The following is a 24,003-nucleotide window of genomic DNA, read 5'->3' as shown; positions in this document are numbered from 1 at the left end:
GCGGGAGGGGAGAGAAGGAGATAGAGCGATAACTGAGCAGATGAGGGAGATAACTGACTTTGATACAAGAGTGTGCTTACAGCCTTTAACAATAGCCAGACAACAAACACTCAGTAAGAAAAGCTAACAGTTTTGTACAGTAACAGTTTTACCTGCCCTGGAAAGACTCCTGACACTGGGGTGGAGCCTCCAGAATGACTTGGAGAGTTAGGCAGAGATTTACAGGAGGCCAGTAGAGCAGCTTGCTTCTTGGCTGCCATGATCTTCTGAGCAGCTGTGGAACAAATGATAAATATTAGCCTTAAAATAGACACATAACCTTCATATAGCACGGCAGGAGTATCCTCCAGACTGTGATCTAGTGCTGACACATACCATCAGTAAAGACTCGGTTCACATTGAGGCCGTAGGTCGCACAGGTTTCATAGTAAGTGCAGCGCCGCACATCTGAGCACAGCTGTCTAGCCCTGGCATCATCTATTACTCTGGGATTGGTACTGCTGATCTTATCTAGAAAAAGCAGAAATTATAAGCACAACAAGAGCTCACCTCTTCATAGGGATCACAGCACATGGTTTGTGTGTGTGTCTTACCCTGAGTGCCAACTACTATGAAAGGTATCTCAGTGACAGGCCGGTGGATTGCAAGCTGGTGATAGAGTTTGTAAACTTCCTGGAAGCTGGCCTCATTTTCCAAACTGAAGACCAAGATAACTGCATCCACCCAACTTGCAAACTAAGGCAAAGAAAGAAGGAGAAGATGAAGAAGAAGAGCACCCAAATTACACAAGAGCAGACAGAGTAAAGACTAATTTACATAAAGTTTTTTCATTGTCCATAGGTCAGCTCCCAACCCACCTGAGCACTTGGGAGCTCTGTCTCTTCCCTGATTATCAATAGGTGGCTCTGTCCGTCAACCAGGACGTCCTTAATGTACTGACGCCCTGGACACAAGAGATGTTACAGACTTTTTATAAACATTTTCATTTGTTATAGCAAGAAAAGCACAGGTACAATTAGTAGTATTATACCGGGGCCCTGGATCATAGTTACTTGCTATATGTTATTAGTTACACCTGTGTATGAGAAGTCAAAAGTGCCTGCTGTGGCAAAGGTCAGCTGTCAGCTGTGTAATGACAGTGTTCTGGAAAGACACACAGGAAGGTTGTAGACAAGGACATGTGAAACCAACCCTCAGCGTTCTCTACTGGCAGGTAACTTCCTGTCAAGTGTCTGTGGACCAGAGCAGACTTCCCACTGCAGAGACCTCCCAGAACACCCTGGAGAGCATACACAAACAGACAGAAAGAAAATATTCAGTTAGTTTTAAGTCCCAATCAGTGGCTGGTAGAAGCTACAGTATGTCTTTATGCTTACCAGGTGAAGCTCCTGTACAGTTTGGCTCATGGTCCATTCTTGGCTGCTGGTACATGCAGCTGCAGAAACAAATTGGAAAAAAAAAGATGAGTACTCTAATGGTTTAATACTGGTAATTGCTACGTGGGAAATAAGACACCTCTGGAGTTACTGGAAGCTAGCAGAACTTTTAACAGAGCTAATATTGGAGCTAACAGTTTCTCCCTGCTTTCAGTCCTTGTGCTACACTAGGCTAAACACATATTTTTGTTCTAGATTCTCTCAGATGAAATTATTACCAGCTTTCTTATTGATTGCGGGCAAAAATACAAATGCCAGCCTATTTCATGAAGGCTCTAATACAGGGAGTCTGTAATGGCACAAACAAGAAACAGAGGTGTTTGGCCTCGAGACCTGCCTCGCTGACCTGTATTATGTTACCTACCAAACTAGTCACTAATACATCTGTAAGTCTCTGAGTTTTGTTTAGAGCCAGGAAAGGATCACATTCCATTTTTGTTTTTGTTCTATAACTGTTGAATACACAAACTAATTTTTACTCAAGACTGCATAACATTCTTAAAAAGCATGTTTAACAAAGCTAACTAGGCAGCTACCCCCCCGTTTTCAGAATTTGTGCTAAGATGAACACTGTTTGGGCCTCTTTCTATACCAAATGAACACAGAAGGGGCAGCACAGCGGAACAGTGGTTAGCGCTGTTGCCTCACAGCAAAAAGGTTCCAGGTTAGAGTCCCGGCCAACAAGGGGCCTTTCTGCGTGGAGTTTGTGTGTCCTCCGGGTACTCTGGCTTCCTCCCACAGTCCAAAGACATGCAGCCTAGGTTGACTAGCAGCTCTAAATTGCCCATAGGAGTGTGAGTGTGTGTGTGGTTGTTTGTCTACATTTCACATGGGATTGGCTCCAGAAAGGAGCTGATCTGCATCAGAAAGTTAAATAACCTAAAATAAAAATGATGCATTAACACAGATTGTTTCTAATGTCATTAAAATTCTACTATTGTCTGTTTTGGAGTCACTCAATCTTAATACTAGTGCAGGAAGTAATAGACATTATCCAGCACTGTTTTGCTATATTGACCATAAAATATTTCATAAAAAGGGAAACAGCACTGGAAAAAGTGAAATAAGAAAAATAAGCCTTGAAGGCAAAATCAGACCAAGCGACTTGTTAAGATGGATGTTTGTACAGTGAATGACTGATATTATTAGGTTGATTTCATGTGCAACTTCATTTTCTATCAGACAGAATGGAAATGACTCTTTAAGAAAAGATAGATTGCTGATACCAAGTGACTCGTCTCATACCAGAACATCAGTTTTAAGGTAGACGTCAATATCTCCAGACTTGAGCAGGGTCATTTCTCTGCCAGTTCTGTGTGCTCTTTGAATTACATCAAATAGATGCTTTAAATTAAACCAAGAAAAGTGGTATGTTTCTACTGTAAAATAACTAAATTATCACTATATACAACACAGCTTGTTTCATTATAGTCTAAGTTTTCTATTACAGTATTTAAATGATCTGCCGGTGATCTAATATTCAGATAGAGCTGTGCTTGGTTTGGTTCCCTGGCCTTGTTTTTAGTGATAAGCACATAATGACGGAGTGTTAATATTAAATACTGACATTATGCTCCAGTTGTCATGGTGTGAGATTATACAGTACGCACACAGTATATTGAGATAATAACCAAATACTTCCAGCTCATTTGGTAACTGTGATCATAACATAGTGTGTAGCCATTCTTTATCAGATTAGATACTGATGGACTAAAAGTAATACTTTGTTAAAAAGGTTACATTATAGGACAAAAAAGTGGTTGTATAGACAGTAAGGTTGGCTATTTTTGTTCAGTTTTTACTGACATTTTACTTAGTGTAGTGCTACAGCAACAGTTAACTGCACTGCAGTCCAGCGTCTCTTATAATTTATTATTATTGTTATTTTTATTACTCCCATGGCTCACTCTTTAATTTAATTCTGAGGTCATCTATATATATTTCTATTTCACATGCTACAGAAAATATAAATCACAAGTCTTACTCTTTTATATTCGGCCATAAAGTTAAAGAGGTGAAAGACCCGGCCAGTACATTATTAAAGAATTAGTATGCTAGTTTCAGTGCTTTGTTAAAAATAGTAGCAGTCTCTTGAAAAAAAGGTGTAAAAAAACAAATGCATCCACTGCTGTCAAGAAGAAATTATTTACAGACTTTTTAACATTTCCATGTGATATTAATGACTCACTAAGGGAGCTAATTAAACATTGTGTTCCTTAAGTCACCCACAGTAGAACGGCAGCAAAGTCTGTGAACATCTGCAGAAAGACAAAAACCTGCCAGTGTGAATACAAATACACATTTACTCATGCTGGACAACACTGTGAAGACAGTGACAAGGTGCTCACACACACACACACACACTCTCTCTCTCTGAGGCTGTGGAGCCACGTTGTGTTCAGGCGGGGCCACGGTGTCACAGAGTCTAACTTTAACCCCCCATGATTCTCTTTCATCCCCTTCTTTGGGCAATCCTCACGCCCACACTCCCCTCCATCAACGGCGTCACACCACAGACCAAATAGCATCTCTCACGGCTTGCTGTTACCATGGCAACTCCATTTTCCAGAAGTCTCCAGCCCAGGTTTTTCTACAATAAAGGGTCTCTCATGGATACAGCGACGTGCGTGAGAAGCACAGAGGCACGATGCCCACCTGTGCACATGTGATGCTGAAAATATGCAACTGTGGGTCAAGGCTATTTATCTGAATTAAACACAATTAATAATGCCTATCTGTCATCAGATTACTAACAAAAAATGCTTCAATTACAGGCTTGATATGACACAATAGTGACTATGCTCCTCACAAACACTTAAACACAGTATAGGGCCAATGAATGAATAGGCTCCATTTGTAGGCTCTATGCACAGAGCAGGAAGTAGCAGGTTCCCGCTCTCCTCACTCCTCCAATGAACACGGCTCTGTGTATTCCCAACCTTAATTATTCATGTCCCACTTACTCCTGACAAACTATTCAGAGCTCCCTCCAATCCTACACTCCCTGTCAAAGATGATTTGATGATAGAATATATGAAAAAAGATTGATGAATTTGCATTTCATTTATTTCAAGCAGAGAAACCTGAATGTTTTATGAAGTAATTTTTGACAGGACTGAACTAATTTCTGTTTGTTTGAGTGTCAGTGTTTGGAAAATTCCCCCTAACAGGCATCCGAACCATTGAGTACATTAGCAAAAGTACAAGACTGATCAGCTTTCAGACAGATCGCCACAGTGAAGCTTTAGTATGGTCACTAATAAAGAGTAACCTGTCCTAAGTTTGAAAACTTTAAATTTATGGAATGGTAGGTTTTTATCTGAAGATCGTTTTCATTAGCATTTAATCAGACAAATATTGTTTCAAACAATTAGTCTGTAAAATATCAGAAAATAGTGGAAAAAAATGACTATGGAAATGTTTTCACACACAAGGAGCTGGGACCAGAAAATGTTTGGTAGTTTTGCTTGAAAAATGGCTTCTGTGATTACCTGACTATCAAATCAGTTTACCTTTATTGGTTAGTCAGCTGACTAACGAAATCACTGAATAATTGTTGGAACTGTATATACAGATGGGTGACAAATGAAAAGAAAACCCGAAGTGTCTCAGTAAGGTGTTGGGCTACCACAACAGCTTCAGTCCCTGGACTCTACTGGAGGGATGAACACCATTCTAATAAAAGATAATCCCTCATTTGGTGTTCTGCTGCTGCTGATGAAGACGCCGTCTAACACATCATTCCAAAATCTCCCATACGTGTTCAGCTGGGTTGAGATCTAGTGACTGTGAAGGCCACAGCATATGATTCACATCATTTTCATACCCATCAAACCATTCAGTGACCCCTCATGCCCCGTGGATGGGGCGCTGTCATCCTGAAAGAGACCACTCATTTATCCAGGTTTTTCCTTTTATTTGTCACCTCTCTGTAATTAGTAACCTATGGTTTCCCCAGTTTTGACACAACAGAGTGAAATCAAAATATGAGGAGGATCAATTTAAGTAAATGGACTGTATTTTATATAGCGCTTTCTCACAGTGTGTTGCACTGGCCAAAGCGCTTTACAGAAGATCATACACCATTCACCCATTCACACACCGATGACGACAGGCTGCCATGCACCGGCGCTAGTCAAACCACCGGGAGCAATTCGGCGTTCAGTGTCTTGCTCAGGGACACTTAGGCATGCGGGGAGACCGGGAGTCGAACCACCAACTTGCGGGTCAGGAGACGACTGCCCTACCTCATGAGCCACAGATATTCCAAAATCATAGTAATCTCATCAGCATTTTTTTGTTTTGTTCAGTTGTGGCCTTCTGCAGCTCCAAATGGAAACAGCATCCTATGTTTTTTCCTCTGTAGACCTGTGATACAGCTCCATTTCCTTAAGATCAGACTGTGACTGCATTTTCACCAAAAGTGGTCATTTTAAATTATATATTCCTCCTGCATACGCTGAGAGCTCAGGGCTGTAATAAAGGAGCAGAATTCCTTCACCAAAACCCTGAAAGACAGGAAGGGTTAGCAGCTGGAAGTGACACACATTTCTTGGCCCTACATGAGATGAGCTCATTATCTAGTATGTCGCATACACTTAGTATTCACCAATAAAGCTTTCATTTCTTCAGTAATGTGAACTTTACCATGTCTTTTGAGGTAAAGCAATTTCATATAGATATTGTAACACTTCTCTTTCCAAAACTAAACTTATACTAACTGAAAATAACCACAGACAATCCTTGATTTATATAATAGCCAAATTGAAATTTACTTTGCAAAAAACAACAAAAACAATAAATGAATGCTCACCTAATAGCTGAATATCACAAATGTGTGTAATTGACAACTCCCCAAGAATAAATAAGGTTTAAATAAATTAATGAATCAGAAGACAGCTAGAGCGTTTCTATGCGACTGTGTGGGCAGGTTCGGGTCTGTACAAATGCAGAGAAGAGAAACAGCAATAAATATGCCAGCCTGTTTCATCACATCACATTGAACACAATGGGTTTCTCAGTAGCTTAATTTCAACCCAAGTGAGTAATGATGGGTGAAGTGAGCCGGCAGATGGTGACAACATTTTCTGCGACCATCACCATATTTTCATAGAAGGGTAGTTTTGCATCTCTTCTTCTGAGTTGTGTGAATCACAGTCTGCTAACTCATGAGACAACAGATTCTTTACTATTGTTTTCCTTTTTATTTTGGCAGCACTGTGGGACTCTACATCACTTGCATCTCCAGAAGAGGAGTGAGACATATGCAACTTTGAGAACCGGTATAAAATATTAGGTTAATTTTACAACACCTGCCATAGTATGGATGAATGCATGAGGTGAACTTGCCTTCCTCCTCACTTGAGCCTCTCTCCACGGCTGGATAGAGGGGAGCTGCAGCATTGACACTGGGTGGTACAGCTGCACTTTTGGTGAAAATCCCACTAATGAACTTGAGCATCTTGCGGTCACGGGGAGGAGCTCGATAGACTGTCCCTCCCTGGCCCTCCTTCCCCTTCTTCAAGTCCTCAGAGGGGGAATGTAGGTCGCTGTTGTCCAGAGTACGATTTGTACCTTTTCTTTGAGGCCTGGACAAATCTGTAGCAGGAGGTGCAGGCAAGGAAACAGAAACTGTCTTCAATCTCTCCCCTTGAGGACTCTCCCTGGCCATTATGCCTGAAAACCCTCCACTGCTGGGAACACCGGGGCGGATGAGCGTGCCCCTGCCGTTGCTGTCGGCCCAGGACGCCCTGTAAGGCCCCAGAGTTGTAGCTGCCATTAAGGGGGACTGATCCCCGATACGGTTATCCCTTCGATCTAAAGTCTTAGCAGAGTGATACAGACTTGTATTGGCTTCTCTGAGTTCCCTCCAGCATGCAGAATTGCCTCCTGCATGTGACCTCATCAGGACTTCAGGATGCTGACTGGACTGCAGCGACACAGAGAAAGGAAGGCTGCAACGAGAGCGACTATTCAGGTCTGCTCCATTTTGACCCTTTAGGAACAGCATGGGGGGCTCTCTGTAGAGCTCCGTCTTAGGGCGCAAGGCATCTGAGCGAGGTCCTTCTCTGCGCACAGCTCCCTCAGAGGTAGTTCCTCCATACACTTTGACCATTTGCCTAACAGGTGGCTGTACAAAAGATGTCTCTTTGCCTTTACCAACTGGTGCATTGTCTTTTTGGTGTCCGTGAGTTTCCCTCCTCTCAGGCTTCCCCCAATTCCCAGTGGGGCTGCCATATTTAACCTGCACCTGTTCCGCTTCCTCTTCCACCTGTGGGTTTCCTTTTTCCACCACTTCCGTGCATACAAGTCCTTCTTCCTTTTCAGGGACATTGCTCACCTGCTCCTCCTCCTTCTCCTCTTTCTTTGGGCTCCCTTCCCCCTCTGGCAGAACCTCCTTCTGATTCCCTGCTACATCCTCTGGCACAGCCTCAACCTTCACCAGAGTGAGGGAAATGAGGTAGGTGGTGCGTCTCTGTGGGTTGCCGGCTTTGCTCATTGGGACGGCAGACCTCGGCACAGCGGCACCCGCTCTCTGACCTAGCCAGACTTGCACACTTCAGTCATGGCAACCAGGACAAGACTGAAGCAGAAGAAAAAAAAGAACCATTATTATATCTGATATCAGGCTTGTGGACATGACAGAAATTCTGCTCTCCTTTTAAAACCTTTAATAAAGACGCGAAGAGAGAAATGAGGAACGCTTCACATTGCACATTTCCAGAATATATTTAAAAGGCTGACCTAGTGGTGAAACAAGTCTAGACTGTTTTCTTAAATACCTCCATTAATCCTCTTCCATGCACACGGCTACTACTGCTCTCCACCACCGATTCATTCATAATCCTTCCCTCTCTCTGCTTTGCTTCGCTTCTTAAACTCTTTTAATCTGTGTAGACACAGATAGATGTAAGAAGATATTTTGTTCTACTCTGTTGATGCCTTAGCCTCAGATTTCAGTCTGGAATTATGCAACAGTCCATACATTCCGCTGATCCATTTCTTGACTAGGACTGAAATTAACACTGGCTGAATATTGCCAGCTTACTACAATGTGTGTCTTGGCTTTTGCTCATATCATACCTTCATTGTTTTTCCCTGTAGAATATCCATAGCACATTGTAGATTTGATTTGATGAAGACACCATTCATATCAAATGGCACATCAAACAAGGCTGACAAAAAAAAAAGCTCCAGCTGGTGAGTCCAAGAAAAAAAACGGGTTAAAGGGAACAGGGTGAAAAACCATCAAAATGGATATCATTCACTCGTCACGAAGCGTCTGGCAGCTGAAGCCTTCATTCGACAATGTCATGCATACAATTACATGCGCACGGTGTAAGGGTCACTGGGAGATGCTGAAAAACATCTGTTGTTATGTCTCCATAAAATAAATAAATAAAGAAAGAAATATAGAAAGTAGCTGGATGTACGCAACCCAAGCAACGGTGCCTTGTGCCTGCAACCCTCCCCTGGAGAGCAGCTCCTGTCGGTCACCGCATCCTCTCCTCCGAGTGCCTCATCCAATTAGCAAGTCAATAAAATGTGTCTGTGAAGCAGAGGAAGCCCACCAGCTCACCACAGCCCCTCCTCCTTTTTCTCCTCCTTTTCACACCGCCACAGAGCCTCGCAGCCCCCTGCTAGCCCACCGTTAGCCTTCAGCAACAACCAGCTCCACACTGCGATTCAGCACTGGCAAACTGGCTTGCAGTGGGGTGGCAGTGGTCCTTGCCCACGCTCATCCGATTTTTATCTGTGCCGACACAACAAAAGAGAGAGGAGGGAGGGAGGGGGAGGGGGAAAGCCTCAACTCTGCTCCTGTCAATGCATCTGCTGTGTCTCCAGCGCTTTCTCTCCGCTCTCTTTTTCTAAAGCAATTTATGGGCAGCGCCTGCTTTCTCTCCCTGCCTCTGTCTGTCGCCTGTAAGGGAGAAAGAAATGAGGATGCACGGGAGGGAGAAATCTGGATGTCTATTGATACCTACAATAAGAAATACAATTAAAAAAAGAACTGGCATTTGTTAGAGGGAATAAAAAACTCAGTGTTAAGGAGGGACGCTGAATAAAGTGACATGGAATTAAATTGCAGGAGAAGAAATGGAAAGGAGACTGAAGATGGTGATGAAACTAATGTTGTTGTTTTTTTAAAGACGCTCTGTTCGTCTCCTCTTCATCAACCCGTTAACCTCAACAAAATTATTCACAAATCAAGTCAATCAGCTGTTTTTGACACTCTTCAACACATTTATAAATGAATTAAACATTTGGATCAAAAGACAGGGATTACAACCAAAGCAGGTGAAGATTCACCTGTAAACTTTACAGGGGGAAACGCCAAACAGAACATAAAGCTGTTAAAACTAAGTGTAGATTAACTTTTAGACAGAAGACCATGTGTAACATAACATATTTAAAGGGGAACTAATGGGTCAAAATCAGGTAACTCCTCATAGAGAGTCGTACTGAAGCTGTGAGAACAGCTGCATAAACTGACTGTGAACATTGTCCATATAGTTTCTGTGGGTTTAAAAGGAGCTTTTTAAAAGTGTGAAAAACCCCTTGTGATGTCATCAGGGGTATCTTGAATTGGGCTTGTACACAATTTTAATAGAAACTCTCTCAGGGCATGGAGCTTGAAAGATCTGGCCATTTTCCAGGCAAAAAGACTCCAACCAAAAGACTACTGAGTTGCATTATGGGAAGTGTAGGATCCAGTGCTTTTGAAGCTTGACCAACAGTAAATTTGGGACATGCTCAGGATATCTTGGCTTCTGCCTCATCAATTCTTTTTTTACATCCGTTTCTTGTAAGCCCCCAAACTTTATAAAACCATAAACCTAGATCATTTGAGCAGCCCAGTGTGAAACACAGCAACAATCTACCAGCAAACACCCAAAGAGAAAACACCTTTCACTGCTTTAGGCAGACACACTGGTAAACTGTTTATTTGGTCAGTGTTAGAAGACAAAAACAGTGTGAGGCTACTTGGTCTCGTTTTTTAAAACTTTTGTTAGTATTTAATATAGTTTGTGTTTTTCACAAAGATTGGTCCGTTTCACTTCACAGAATTACAGTGCCTTGCGAAAGTATTCGGCCCCCTTGAACTTTGTGACCTTTTGCCACATTTCAGGCTTCAAACATAAAGATATAAAACTGTAATTTTTTGTGAAGAATCAACAACAAGTGGGACACAATCATGAAGTGGAATGAAATTTATTGGATATTTCAAACTTTTTTAACAAATAAAAAACTGAAAAATTGGGCGTGCAAAATTATTCAGCCCCCTTAAGTTAATACTTTGTAGCGCCACCTTTTGCTGCGATTACAGCTGTAAGTCGCTTGGGGTATGTCTCTATCAGTTTTGCACATCGAGAGACTGAAATTTTTGCCCATTCCTCCTTGCAAAACAGCTTGAGCTCAGTGAGGTTGGATGGAGAGCGTTTGTGAACAGCAGTTTTCAGTTCTTTCCACAGATTCTTGATTGGATTCAGGTCTGGACTTTGACTTGGCCATTCTAACACCTGGATATGTTTATTTGTGAACCATTCCATTGTAGATTTTGCTTTATGTTTTGGATCATTGTCTTGTTGGAAGACAAATCTCCGTCCCAGTCTCAGGTCTTTTGCAGACTCCATCAGGTTTCCTTCCAGAATGGTCCTGTATTTGGCTCCATCCATCTTCCCATCAATTTTAACCATCTTCCCTGTCCCTGCTGAAGAAAAGCAGGCCCAAACCATGATGCTGCCACCACCATGTTTGACAGTGGGGATGGTGTGTTCAGGGTGATGAGCTGTGTTGCTTTTACGCCAAACATAACGTTTTGCATTGTTGCCAAAAAGTTCGATTTTGGTTTCATCTGACCAGAGCACCTTCTTCCACATGTTTGGTGTGTCTCCCAGGTGGCTTGTGGCAAACTTTAAACGACACTTTTTATGGATATCTTTAAGAAATGGCTTTCTTCTTGCCACTCTTCCATAAAGGCCAGATTTGTGCAGTATACGACTGATTGTTGTCCTATGGACAGCGTCTCCCACCTCAGCTGTAGATCTCTGCAGTTCATCCAGAGTGATCATGGGCCTCTTGGCTGCATCTCTGATCAGTCTTCTCCTTGTATGAGCTGAAAGTTTAGAGGGACGGCCAGGTCTTGGTAGATTTGCAGTGGTCTGATACTCCTTCCATTTCAATATTATTGCTTGCACAGTGCTCCTTGGGATGTTTAAAGCTTGGGAAATCTTTTTGTATCCAAATCCGGCTTTAAACTTCTCCACAACAGTATCTTGGACCTGCCTGGTGTGTTCCTTGTTCTTCATGATGCTCTCTGTGCTTTAAACGGACCTCTGAGACTATCACAGTGCAGGTGCATTTATATGGAGACTTGATTACACACAGGTGGATTCTATTTATCATCCTTTGTCATTTAGGTCAACATTGGATCATTCAGAGATCCTCACTGAACTTCTGGAGAGCGTTTGCTGCACTGAAAGTAAAGGGGCTGAATAATTTTGCACGCCCAATTTTTCAGTTTTTTATTTGTTAAAAAAGTTTGAAATATCCAATAAATTTCGTTCCACTTCATGATTGTGTCCCACTTGTTGTTGATTCTTCACAAAAAATTACAGTTTTATATCTTTATGTTTGAAGCCTGAAATGTGGCAAAAGGTCGCAAAGTTCAAGGGGGCCGAATACTTTCGCAAGGCACTGTACATTTGTTCAACATGCAGTCTGTACAGCAATATACAAATGAAGTCTGAGTGTGGTTAAAACTATATTTTATTCATTTGTAGTTGCAGTGCTAAAAACATGTTTAACACAACCTTTCAGTCCTTCAAAAAAAAAAAAGTTTATTTTGTTATTTCAGGGCAGAAGTGACTATGAAGGCCACAGCATCCAGAACAAATGTGAACCATCCTTATCTTTCCACTGACCTCCATGCTGGCGATGCTCTACCTTAAAACGCCAGGCGTTGTGCCATATGGGTCTACTGGAAACTATTCTTTCATTTCCACATGATTTAAATACAGCAATGTTTAAATGCAGGAATAACAAAAAAAATTCCAAAGCATAAAACCAGAAGTCTCGAATGGCAGTGCACTAAATGATTGTGAAACTCCTTATGGTTAGGTCAGGTCTAAATTTAGACACAGCTACCTCTCGCTGCATGTTTCATTGCATCACTTTAGCTTTTGTCTGACTCAATGTCTCCCCATCCTGGAAATAGGAATGTTCTAGTGCATTCAGGGCTGATATTCGTTTCAAGGGGTCAAACGTCAACATTTTCTGTGGAGGAAAGAATAGCAGGATATTAGAACTGTGTCAGAAAATATGTGCTTTCATGCTGAAAATCTGATAACAAGATCAACACTGCTCTCATGTCTGAATGCTACACCTGTAGCTGGAGCTATCAGCTGGTTAGCTTAGCTTAGCATAAGGACTTTAAAACAGTAAGGGCTTGCTAGCCTGGCTCTGTCCAAAGGTCACAAAATCCACTTACCAACATCTGTAATATTCATTAATTAACATGTTATGTCTTTTTTTTTAATTCATACAAAAATAAAAAAAGAAGTTATTGGCTGAAAATGTCAAACAACTCAAAGAAGATAGATGCAATAAATAGTTACAAAAAGTGAGCTAATATCACTCCTTAGCTTCACCTACATTTTCTACATTATACTGAGCAGAATTACACCACCGGTCAAACTTTTCTCACTGAATTGAGAAAGTGTGTCCAAATGTTTGGCTGGTAATGTAAACATCCTGTCTACTTTGAAAAGTCTGGTTAACTCACTGGTTCAGTCCCAGGAATTTCCAATATTGCACCAGTGAAATTCTTGTGGCTTGTGGTGAATATCACCAGACTATGAGTAAGGAAATTTCTTCTTGAGTCTATTACTGTCCTGATTCTGTTTATCTGAAAATAAACCAATTACTGGTCATTTGAGTTTTCAAATCATGGCCAAATCTTACCAGCAATAGTTGCGCCCCCTGCTCGCTAATCTCTGGAACAAAGTCAGCGATTGGCCGTGGCATGTTGGGGGGAAAGTTTTTTCTTGTCAGTGTAACATCAGTCGGCCACTCCTCTTCTGGTGGCAAGCCAATAACTCTGTAATAATATATCATTTTCAGTGAATTAGTATATAATGGATCATCTACCGATACATCTCCTCGTCAGGTAAATGTGATGGAAATACTCACTCAAAAATTTTCCCAAGTTGGTCCACTTCTGATTCTCCACAGAACAAAGGTCTAACAAACAGAACCAATGTTAAAAGGCAGATTTATGACCTGTTGGTGGTTACTTTGGTACTTCGCTTACGATCACATCTCTGTAGCTTCAGTTGGTACCGGCAGGCAAACAGTAACACGATGTCTTTTAGACCCAGATTAGCATCTTGGCACATGGAGCACTATGTTCAGTGATTCTACTGTTTGTAAAACTTTGCATCATCTCACCCAGATCAACCAACAGAAGTTTAATAATAATCCTGATGCTAAAAACTAAGACATTATAACACAGTACTTCTGCTGTACCAACGTATCAATATATTATCACTGTTATAACACCATACAAAGCAGTGATTTCCAGGCATGAATCTCTTTACCAAAGACTTCATGCCATGTGTCATTTCTACCAGTAGATGGAGCTGCTGGGTATAACACTGAGTTGAACTGCCCTGGTTCTCAGCTGATCTGTAAAATGCGGCAAATAAGTCTGGCAACACATCACTCTCAAGTGGCCCAGGCACAAAACACTTTCTTGAAGAGGGGTAAAAATTAAATGAAATAATTGAGTTGGCTGTAATATTATTTGTGTAGCAAATCCCAGCAGCTTTTTGCCAGTTTGCCTCCCGACAGTCTGAAGCTCGAACCGTATTTCCCCAGCGCCACGGATAACCTCGTAACGTGATCCATTTGCAGATAAAATCTGAACCCTCCTGAAATGCTGGCAAACTCAGCAGGGTTGTGTCAGAAATCAAATCTGGACACGCATCACTAGGTAATGAGCGTACAAACAGTTGATGAAAGACACCCAAAGCAGGAGGTTTTTAATCATCAGTATGTGGAAACGTTCACATGCAAGCTGTTCACTGTCAGTTATTTGTTTTCACTACATTACCCTTTTATGGAAACTAAAACATGAAAACCGTTTTTATGATTTTGTTGCAAACGGCGTAGTTAAGGTGAGGGAAGGATCGTGATCAGCATCGACTTAAAGCAGAAGACGGGCTAAGACTTAAGCCGCAACCTTTCCTTGAACCTGAACCAAGTGTTTTAGTAACCTAAACTAACCTAACCTTAACAACAAACTAGGCTAGACATGAGCCCTGGTCCTGATTTACGTGCAGTATAAAGGTCACTTGTGCCAGTGAACATAGTCCAAGCTGTGGTTACACTCAAAATTTACTTTACAAATCACGGCAAATCAAACATAGTGTCTGGTAAAGTAAAGAGCGGATTTGTGTGTGAGGCAACACAATTTGAAACTTGATCAGCCCTGGCCTCCACCTTGCAAAAGATACTGCTACTTTCTAACTTAATGAATCAGATCATCACTGAAATCTAATGCACTGGTCTTTTGCCCACAGTCCCTCTCCTCAAAATCAGGTTATATTCTCAATATAAAAAGTAAATAACATAAATGCACTGTTTGTCTTTTTGTGTCTGAATATTATTCTTCTGACTCACTTGCGCCTGAACATCTCAGCAAAGATGCAGCCAGTGCTCCAGATGTCCACAGGTGTGGCATAACTGGACTGTAGCAGAACCTCAGGAGGCCGATACCACAGTGTCACCACCTGCCAGACACAAACATGGAGTTCATCAACGCAAAAAAAAAAAAAAGTATTTTGAAGTGGAATGGAAATTACTGTATAGACAGCGAAAGGAACTATTGACATGATCCAGGTGGGTTCCTACCACAGGGGTGAGGGCCATGTGGCAGCTGTAGATCCTGGCCAGTCCAAAGTCAGCCAGTTTCACCTGGCCCTGACTGGTTACCAGAATATTCTCTGGTTTCAAGTCTCTGTGCATCACACGATTAGAGTGAAGGAATGCAAGACCACACAGCAACTGCCTCATCAGGTCCTGCAAAAAACACATACAGGCACATTTTTACTGAAACTAAATACTTAAACAGCTTCAAATTAGAGCTTTTAGGCCTAAAAAGCAAAACGCTATCCTTTCCTTACGACAGTGTTTATTCCTTGTGACCTATTTGACAAAGTCTGCTGTTTACATTGTATTAAATATTGTTTCTCACTTTGATGCGTTCAGGAGATAATCCAGGAGCTGGAGTTCTCTCGAGGTACGTCTTGAGGTCTTGGTCCACATGCTCAAACACCAGAGTGACTTTAGTCTCCTGGTCCGACCTCTGGATGGCGCATACATCCATGAGCCTGACGTGTGCAATGAAAACAGTGGATTCTGTGGGAGCTGTTCACAGTGGAGTGGAATACAGGCCGGGACACTGCAAAACTCTTGGATAGCGGTCTTACCTGACCACATTTGGGTGGTCAAACTGCTCCAGCCTTTTCAATACAGCCACCTCCCTGACTGTGGAGATTGGCAGGCCATTTTGGTCTGTCTGGACACGTACACTCTTTAGAGCAACAAATTGTCCGCTCTGTATGTCTCGGGCCTTAAAAACAGTCCCGTAAGCGCCTCCTCCGATCTCTGCCACTGGCTCATACTGGATACTGGTGGCATGGGCCATGACCAAGCTCAGACTTAGAGACAAAGTATGACACAGGAATTAAATGCAGAATGCCAACAAATGAAGATAATGCACTGTTGTATTATCTGAATTTAAACAAAACTTATTTTCTCATTGTCCTCTATCACCCAGTTACCCTGTGAATTCTATGGACAAGTACAACAATGGAAAACTTCTCTTTTTCATCCTCCTCCTCAGTAAACCTAATCATTAAAGTTGTTACAAATAGCAATACATACAATAGTTAAGACATTTCAGTGAAAAACAGGTGGTGTTGCCAGAGAAAATGTCATGGGATCACCAGAGTCACTAACATTTTGTTGCTATTGCCCTCTTCCTGCTCTTTTGCTGCTCTACCTGCAGCAGTCTACAGGTAGCCTGGGTCATATAGTTAATATAGCGACACCTGTGTAAGTCTCAGCCAAGATTGTTTAAGTCAGCCTTCACTGATTGTTCACTCTCTCTCTTCCTCTTCGCTCCCTCTAAGATCCATGTCGCCTGGGCTTGGTGGTTTGTTGACTTCCGCATCGACAGCATGCGCACACACACACACAATACTCCAGTCATTCTTATACTGTACGCACCACTGATTTGACTGATACTCACATCCCATATGTGTTATCGTTTCTCTTTATACTTTTATTTCAATAAACCGTTTAAATTGGCGCTAAAACCTGGTTCTGACTCCCCTTTTTGTCACTGGCTATGAGCTGGCTTGTGACAAGTGTCAGTTCTAGTGTATTGACCCTAAATATCTACAAAATTTCATGGAAATCTATTTGTTCAGACCAACAGATGCTCTTCACCAGCTTGTGCTCAAACATCTGTGAATGACTACATGAAAGTCTGTTCACCACAGGTTTTCATAGGTTCTGTAAAACCCCTTGAAATGTGTCTAATTTTGTCTGTAGCACAACTATCTTCTGTTTTATTTATTCAAAATTATTCAAGCCTTTTGCACCCAAGTGGCCCCAGTCTGTAAGCAAAGAGCTGCCACTGCAGGACTTCTCAGTGACTCAGCTGCAGGATGCATCAATGCGAGGAGAGGCAGGAGTGCAGGTGTGTGGAAGACACACACAGACAGTTTTATTTCGCGATCAGTCACAGCAGCTGGCAGCGTACCGAGCAGTAAATTGCTGACCCTCACAAGTGTCCAAGGAGAGAAAGTTCTCAGTGGTACTACTTCACATGCAACATTGCATTCTGCAAGAGGACAAGAGGTTTTTTTTGTCCTGCTCAAGTTCAGTTTGTAAAACAGACTGCTTCACATTGTCAACCAGAGTGTAGTGGTTACAGCACCGCTGTATACAGGACAGGCAGTGTCAAAGAGAGGGATGCTATACAGCTCAACAACGTGGGAGATGTGCCAAGGAGCTGACTTGGCCATTCTGGCACTGAATGTACAACATTTGCAATTATAAAAACACTGCTTCAGCTACTAGGAGTGGGTAATGTGGGTATGACTGCACTTTTATATTATCACCTCATCACCAGCAAGGAGATAAGCATGCAACACTACCAAGCTGCAGAGAACACTATCATACTTGCTTCTTTGTTCAGCTGTTGGCACTGACATACAGTATTATCACCATGTTACAGTGAACATGCTAGCACACAGTTTCCTATCAGGTGTCTGTTTAGACCGACACAAAGCATCACTAGCATTAATTTGGACAAATCAATTTTCTTTTTTTTTTTCTTCACCAACTCCTTTGGGAAATAGCCAGCTTTTTAGCTAGCGGCTAATGTTATCTCTGTCTTTTGGTGCTGGGCTAGTAGCTTAGCGTGGAGTTATCCAAGCTTTTCTGCTGAAAACTGCTGCCTGCTGCGGCTGAAAACGTCTCTGATTACAGTTAGAACCGTGTGGTTGTTGTCCAAAACACCAAAACAAGATGCTAAAATGCTCCATAAAGTATAGGGGGAGCCGCAGAGTTGGGCGACAATTCTTTTTGGATTTATCACCAGATGTGACCCGTTTTAAAAATATGTTGTCCTTTCACCCATTAATGTGGAGAATGTGAATGCATGTCACCCTTGTTGTAATGTTGGAAGAGGGGACACTGTTTTGGTGGGGAGTATTGTGGTCATTCAAAATGAATAACCTTAGCTGATTGTAGCTAACTCGTAGTGGACCTAGAGACCCCATCGAGAGAGTGACAGACTAAAACATGTCTGCACACTGACCTCAGCTCTCAGTTCAGGAGCTAACGCTGGCTAGCAGCTGTTGGTAGATAACACAAGCGCTGCAGATAAATCTATTTCTGTCCTGTCTGTACTCAAACTCAAGACAAAATGGACACTTGGATGTAGCTGAAGTATCCGGTACTGTATGCAGCTGTATGGGATAGCTTTTTTTAAAATTAACATAGATTATGTATTGTATAGCTCTATGATAGATAATGAGCGTGATCCTTACAAAATGGTGCATTTTCCCAACATTCAACTCAGTGTGACAACAATTTCACATCCTCTGTACAAATAGTGGTGTGTGCTTTAACATATAGAGATGTTGTGGGGTTCACCCACACGTCACCTTCTCAGTGGAGAGGAGGAGCTAATAAAAAGCTTTTCTGTATATTTCAACTACTCTGGCAGCAGAAGTCAACCATCCTTATAGCTCAATGTACAGCATTTTACGGCTCGTTGTGCTGGCTTCTATTAGAGTGAAGCCTCATACGAGCCCTCCAGGAACTTTGGTGTGCCAAGTGTTGAAAAGTGTGACATATTCATAGTCATAGCCAGAAAGCACTCCTCTTTATTCACCATGTTTTATAATCCATGAGCTGCAGGACAAGACCTGTCCTCCTCAAAGAAGTCAGTGACTCACTGGCTGGGACATTTTAAAGCAAATACACCTGACATGAGAATTAGACCACCGCTTTACCAGCACTGGAAGCACCTTCAACAACTCAAACTAAACAGCTTTTCCTCTGGCCCGTCCACCAGCTCCATCCACTGTTTTGGTCTCCTGCCAGGCACCATCTCATTCTTTCCTCCCCTTTGTTTAAGTGTCTACCTTTGAGCTGTCATACCAGTTTGGTACCCTTGCCTGGACAAGAGGAAGCCTGCTCAGCTCCTCCTGCCTAAGCCCAGTTTTTTAGCATCTCATACAGTTGAATAACATAATCCAAAGCTGCTCAGGTATTATGCAATTTTGTCAATCTTAGAGAGTATATTAAACGTAGGTCCACATAAATATCTTCAACTAACATCGCTAGCTCAGGCTGCATTAGCATTAGACCTTAATGCTAAATTCCGATCCTTCTGTCAGATTTTTTTGTGATGATGGTTGACATTCATGGCTGTAAGTGGCGTGAACACCACTGAGATCCAAAACTGCCACACATTTGCACATTTAACTAAAATGTCAGCCTTGTGCACACAAGAATGACAACAATAATGTCATTTGTGCAATGGTCAAATTGCGCAATTCCTTCAAACCCGCTGCATTACAACATGTTCCTTCCAGGTTGGGTTGAAAAGAAATGTAGAACAAATGTGAAACGTCCTTATCTTTCCACTGACCTCCATGCTGGCGATGTTCTCCTCCATGTTTATAGTTTTTGAGGTGCCAACACTGAATGACGACGACAGGCAATACGCACAAGAGCAGAGGAGTGAGACGTTGAAAAATCCACAATTTCTGATCTGACTATTCTGACAGCAGTCGCACAGTCAGAGATCAGATAAGAAACAGATTTAGGACCACACACAGAAGTTACCCAGATCAGATTTGGTTTGTTTATATCAGTGGCCTCATTTATAAACACTCCATTCACACAAGAGAAGCCATATGCCACATTGTAAGCAAACTGTGGGATTTATAAAAAACAAACTTGATGGTGTGGTCCCATCTTGTTTGTTGTAGTAAAACCTACAGCGATCAGTGAATAAGTCACCCTATAGCATAACTAGCACATTATTCAGTAATGAAAATAATTGTTAGATGCAGCCTTATAAGCGACTTTAACTCTCAGACAGAAAATTACTGGAACTAACATCAGTGCTGCAGTCAACTATTCTACTAGCCAGTGTCTCATGGGGACAGATACTTAGGTACAACTTAAAACCCAACTAGTATGTTACTCCTATCTGAAGTATTTAGTAAAGTGGATTACATAGTGATGAAAATGAACTTCATTTAAGGCTGCCAAACCACAATTATTGAAGTGGTCAGTATAAAATGTAGTTAGTAAGAGGAAGTGATGTTGCATTATTTCTTGTAAACAAACCACATTTCTTCCTCTTACACAAAAAAAAGTTGAGTCAGTGTCTGCAGACGAGAATCAGCCTTTGTTCCCATGTATCTGTAAGAAATACAAATTGTGACTTTGGTACAGCCTTGAGCTAAATGTTGTAAGTAATTAAATGAAAAACTGACTTTTTCGATGCATCTTTTCAGTATTGATTGTATGGCAGATACTGATATTCACATTTTTCAGGCAAAAGTAGCCTTACAGTCATTTATTTTCTAATTAAGTCATAAGTACAGTCATAATTAAGATGATAACTAAGTTTTTTTTAATATTATAATATATTAGTGTTTAAGGTAGTTCATAGTAAATATTTGTATTTATATAAAACAAAATGTACAACAGTGAAACCAAAAGGAATAATAACTAGTAAAATGTATTGTTTGTTTCTTTTATAGGAAGCTCCTGAATAATTTTTTTAGTTTGACAATATCTCCTAAAACCTCATTGTATAATGTTTCTTTCTATAAGCTCTATTTTATAGGCTCTATAGCCCCAGATGTTGAGGTTTCCAATAAAAGTGATGTGGCAGCTGATTATATGTTTACCATACACAGCTCATAGTGAGACTGCAGCTTTCCTCAGACAGAGTGCATGAGAAACCGCACAGCGACAGATTCTGAGATGTACAGAAGATGCACGAGAGAGAGAGGCGGGTGAAAAGTGGTGAATATCCAGGCCTATGCTGACAAATGTCAAACTGCTGAATTTTAGGCTACTTGTTTGTTATGTAATGTACTTCAACCTACACCTGCGTTTTAAAGGCAAATACCCATTTTTGACAGTTTGAAACGGTGGTTACAGGATATATTGAGTGACTGTCTCATAATGAATGATGCGTCTTGTTGAGGGTTTCATGTCAGACCTCCTCTGGTCCCAGAGGAAGTGGCAGTGCTGGGAACTATTTTCAGTTCCATGTAGCTAAGGCCCCCTGGAAAGGTTCAGGGCCCTATAAAGACTTGGGCCTGGCCTGGGTCACACTGTGTATGACTTGTCACCCCAGAGTGGCACAGGTTTTAGCACAACACCTGGAGGCCTCACTGACACTGGTGTCATTCACCTGGCAGCCTGTATGAGCAGCTCTGATCACCAGCAGAGCCTGCCAGTATTGATTATACAACAGACTTCCATATCTCTCTGACACAGTCCATTCAATTATCTACTTGATCAACTCAAACGTTGCCGGACATGGAAGTCCAGTGGGCGGAGGCAGAGAACAGCAGGGCACAGACGCGCGGTCCCGACACGTGGTGCTCCTCCATAACGCTTCTTTGTTAATGAAACTGGTGAGAAAGTGTGGCAGGAACTGACCACAGGGACATTTCGTCCTCAGCAGCATGTCCACCGACGTGGCGGAAGGAAACAAAGAGCACCGACTGCAGCGGATGAGCCACATCACCGCCTGCATGTCTTCCACATCTAGTGCCATATTACCGCTGCTAAAGTTCCAGACGCACAAATCATAATCAGTTTCCTGTAACCGACAGCTCACTTGCTGTAGCCTACTTACCTCGCCCGTTTCTTCTCTGTGGCAGCAGGTACTTCAGATTTATGAGGACATGTTCACTAACTTGCCACGTACTATCTAACTCCTCCAGAACCGGGTCAGAAGCGGCAGGTCGTGTCCGGCCTGAACTTTGCAGCCCAGCAGTGGCTCTGGTGTGGAAAAGGCAGCCGAGCAGTATGATGTAGGCCTCCACTGCTGGTTTCTGTCCCCAGCCAGGGCTCTTTTTGGGTTATCGCTTCCTGTTGCTTCTAGCAACTCTTGGAAGAGGCGGAGTTAAAACCTCCACCAACATGCAAAGAACTTGAAGCCGTGGCATCTTAATAGAGAAGAAAATGCTTTTATGCTTCTTATTTATCTCACACAGCCTACTACATATAGGCCTAAATATTCTTTTTTCTTTAAGTAGGATACCCTATGTAACATTTATCAGCAGTGACCTATAGTATAAACATTTAATAACCCAACTGGTTAATAAGTCATTTTGAAGTAGTTATTAGCTAATCTGACATTTAAGTGTTTACAAATACACAGTATTTCTTAGCAGTGGAAATAAATGAAGCCTTGAAAATAAACGGTTCCTACAGGTGTCCCACTGTTGGATGATGACTTACAACAATAAATTCAATCTGTACCAAGGCAGTGTTGGAAAAGATTGTTACTACACCCTCTGAAGCATCATTTAGAAAAAGGCTATTAACAAAGGAAGTCAGACTTTTTCAGTGTTTTATGAAAAGAACAGGATGGCCGACTTCAAATGATAGAATGATCAGCACAGTGTCCAGCTGAAGAGTGAAAGCATCCACACAATTACTCTTCATGTGCTTTACTTGTGGATATTTGCAAGTCTCATAACCAGAGTCAGTCAGAAAGTCCTTGGTGATGCGGATCCTGTGTGATGGCCTCTATATGCTTTCACAGAGTGGTGTTTCAAGACCCCTAGGTGTTTACTTTTCCTGTTATCCAAGGGGGCGGCTTGCAGTGAAGAGCTCACTGACTCTTTATTTTTGTTCATTTATGGACTTCAATTATTACAAACAAGCTGCACATGTCTGCCTGTTTTGGAAACAATATGTGAATGGAGAAAAACCTGTATTTTGAAGTTGTGGTCGTCCTTATAAGTAAAATCCCAGTTGATCCATTATACTTTATGTCTTCTGGTGTCCTGCCCAAATGCATTTGGGATACAGTCCTTCAGAGCTTGTTTCTGTCAGGATCTGTACTTGTGGCCAGAAATGGGGATGTAGTACAGTGACAGTGGTGCGCAGACTGCCCCAGTGGCTGGTAAGAATCTAAAGGAAAGCAATGCTTCCCTAAGAGCATTAACTTGCTCCAATTCAATGATCCTTAATTTTATCATTTACACCAGTTACTTTCATATTGTCACACCTAAATGTTTGTTGTAAAAGCAATTACAGTCTTGCTATATTTATTTATTGTATGTCTATATTATAATATTTAATTGTTTGAATGATAATGAGAAGAATAACAAAGAATAACGATAAAGAAATAACTACTGAACTGGCGAAGACGGCACAGCACTGGCTTTCCTTTTTAAGGACGTTAAAGGAAACCAACCTGTCCACGTAGCTGCTTGTGCTATCACTGCTCCACAGAGAGCATACTAATGTGTTACATCACAGTGGGGCGCGGTGATCATTGTCCAGCAGCTGACAAGAGAGCTCTCCAGAGGGTGATAAGCCCAGGATATAATCAGCCAGCCCCTGCCCTCCTTCGGTGACATCTCTAGACCTCGATGCCTCCGCTGAGCCAGCAGTGATCTGACAGACACATCCCACCCCTGCCACCACCTCTTCATCCATGTTGCCCTCTGGGAGATGATACAGAGCCATAAAAATGCACATCTCAAGCTTCAAAAACAATCTCTACCCCCCCCACCCCCACCCCCACCATCATCTGTTATGAGCAATAATTACTGAAAAACGAGTTCAGGTGTAATATTTGCTCATACAAGTTTGAGCTGCTTTTTAAAATACAGTTTAAAGCACACTTTCTAACACCTTCTTCTTATTAATGTGTATGTTTGTTCTCTTCAGTTTCTCAGGGATGCAAAGTCAATTTTGCAGCATTATAAATGTA

The 24,003-nt window shown here is 41.8% G+C and overlaps 2 protein-coding genes across 2 annotated transcripts in view; both read right to left on the bottom strand.

The window, feature by feature from the left end:
• Positions 1–9,503, bottom strand: part of LOC109956243 (arf-GAP with GTPase, ANK repeat and PH domain-containing protein 1-like) — an 18,127-nt gene extending 8,624 nt beyond the window's left edge. The window contains exons 1-8 of the mRNA XM_020593208.1: positions 8,520–9,503; positions 6,786–8,019; positions 1,377–1,435; positions 1,192–1,279; positions 858–943; positions 594–735; positions 376–510; positions 153–274 (exon numbers count right to left, since the gene is read on the bottom strand). Of these exons, the coding sequence (XP_020448864.1) occupies positions 153–274; positions 376–510; positions 594–735; positions 858–943; positions 1,192–1,279; positions 1,377–1,435; positions 6,786–7,935 (1,782 nt within the window). The 5' untranslated portion in view covers positions 7,936–8,019; positions 8,520–9,503. The remainder of the gene's footprint in view (positions 1–152; positions 275–375; positions 511–593; positions 736–857; positions 944–1,191; positions 1,280–1,376; positions 1,436–6,785; positions 8,020–8,519) is intronic.
• Positions 9,504–12,262: 2,759 nt separating this feature from the next.
• Positions 12,263–22,163, bottom strand: cdk4 (cyclin dependent kinase 4). Its single transcript, XM_020593131.1, has 8 exons — positions 21,910–22,163; positions 15,929–16,159; positions 15,694–15,829; positions 15,351–15,518; positions 15,120–15,229; positions 13,629–13,679; positions 13,401–13,536; positions 12,263–12,713 (listed from the first exon to the last, which is right to left on the bottom strand). The coding sequence occupies exons 2-8, from the start codon at positions 16,144–16,146 to the stop codon at positions 12,600–12,602; spliced, it is 933 nt and encodes a 310-aa protein (XP_020448787.1). The 5' UTR covers positions 16,147–16,159; positions 21,910–22,163; the 3' UTR covers positions 12,263–12,599.
• Positions 22,164–24,003: the final 1,840 nt, after the last annotated feature.

Source organism: Monopterus albus, unplaced genomic scaffold (assembly GCF_001952655.1).
Source record: "Monopterus albus unplaced genomic scaffold, M_albus_1.0 scaffold18.1, whole genome shotgun sequence".
Lineage (NCBI taxonomy): Eukaryota > Metazoa > Chordata > Actinopteri > Synbranchiformes > Synbranchidae > Monopterus > Monopterus albus.
This window is presented reverse-complemented; position numbering and strand designations above follow the sequence as displayed.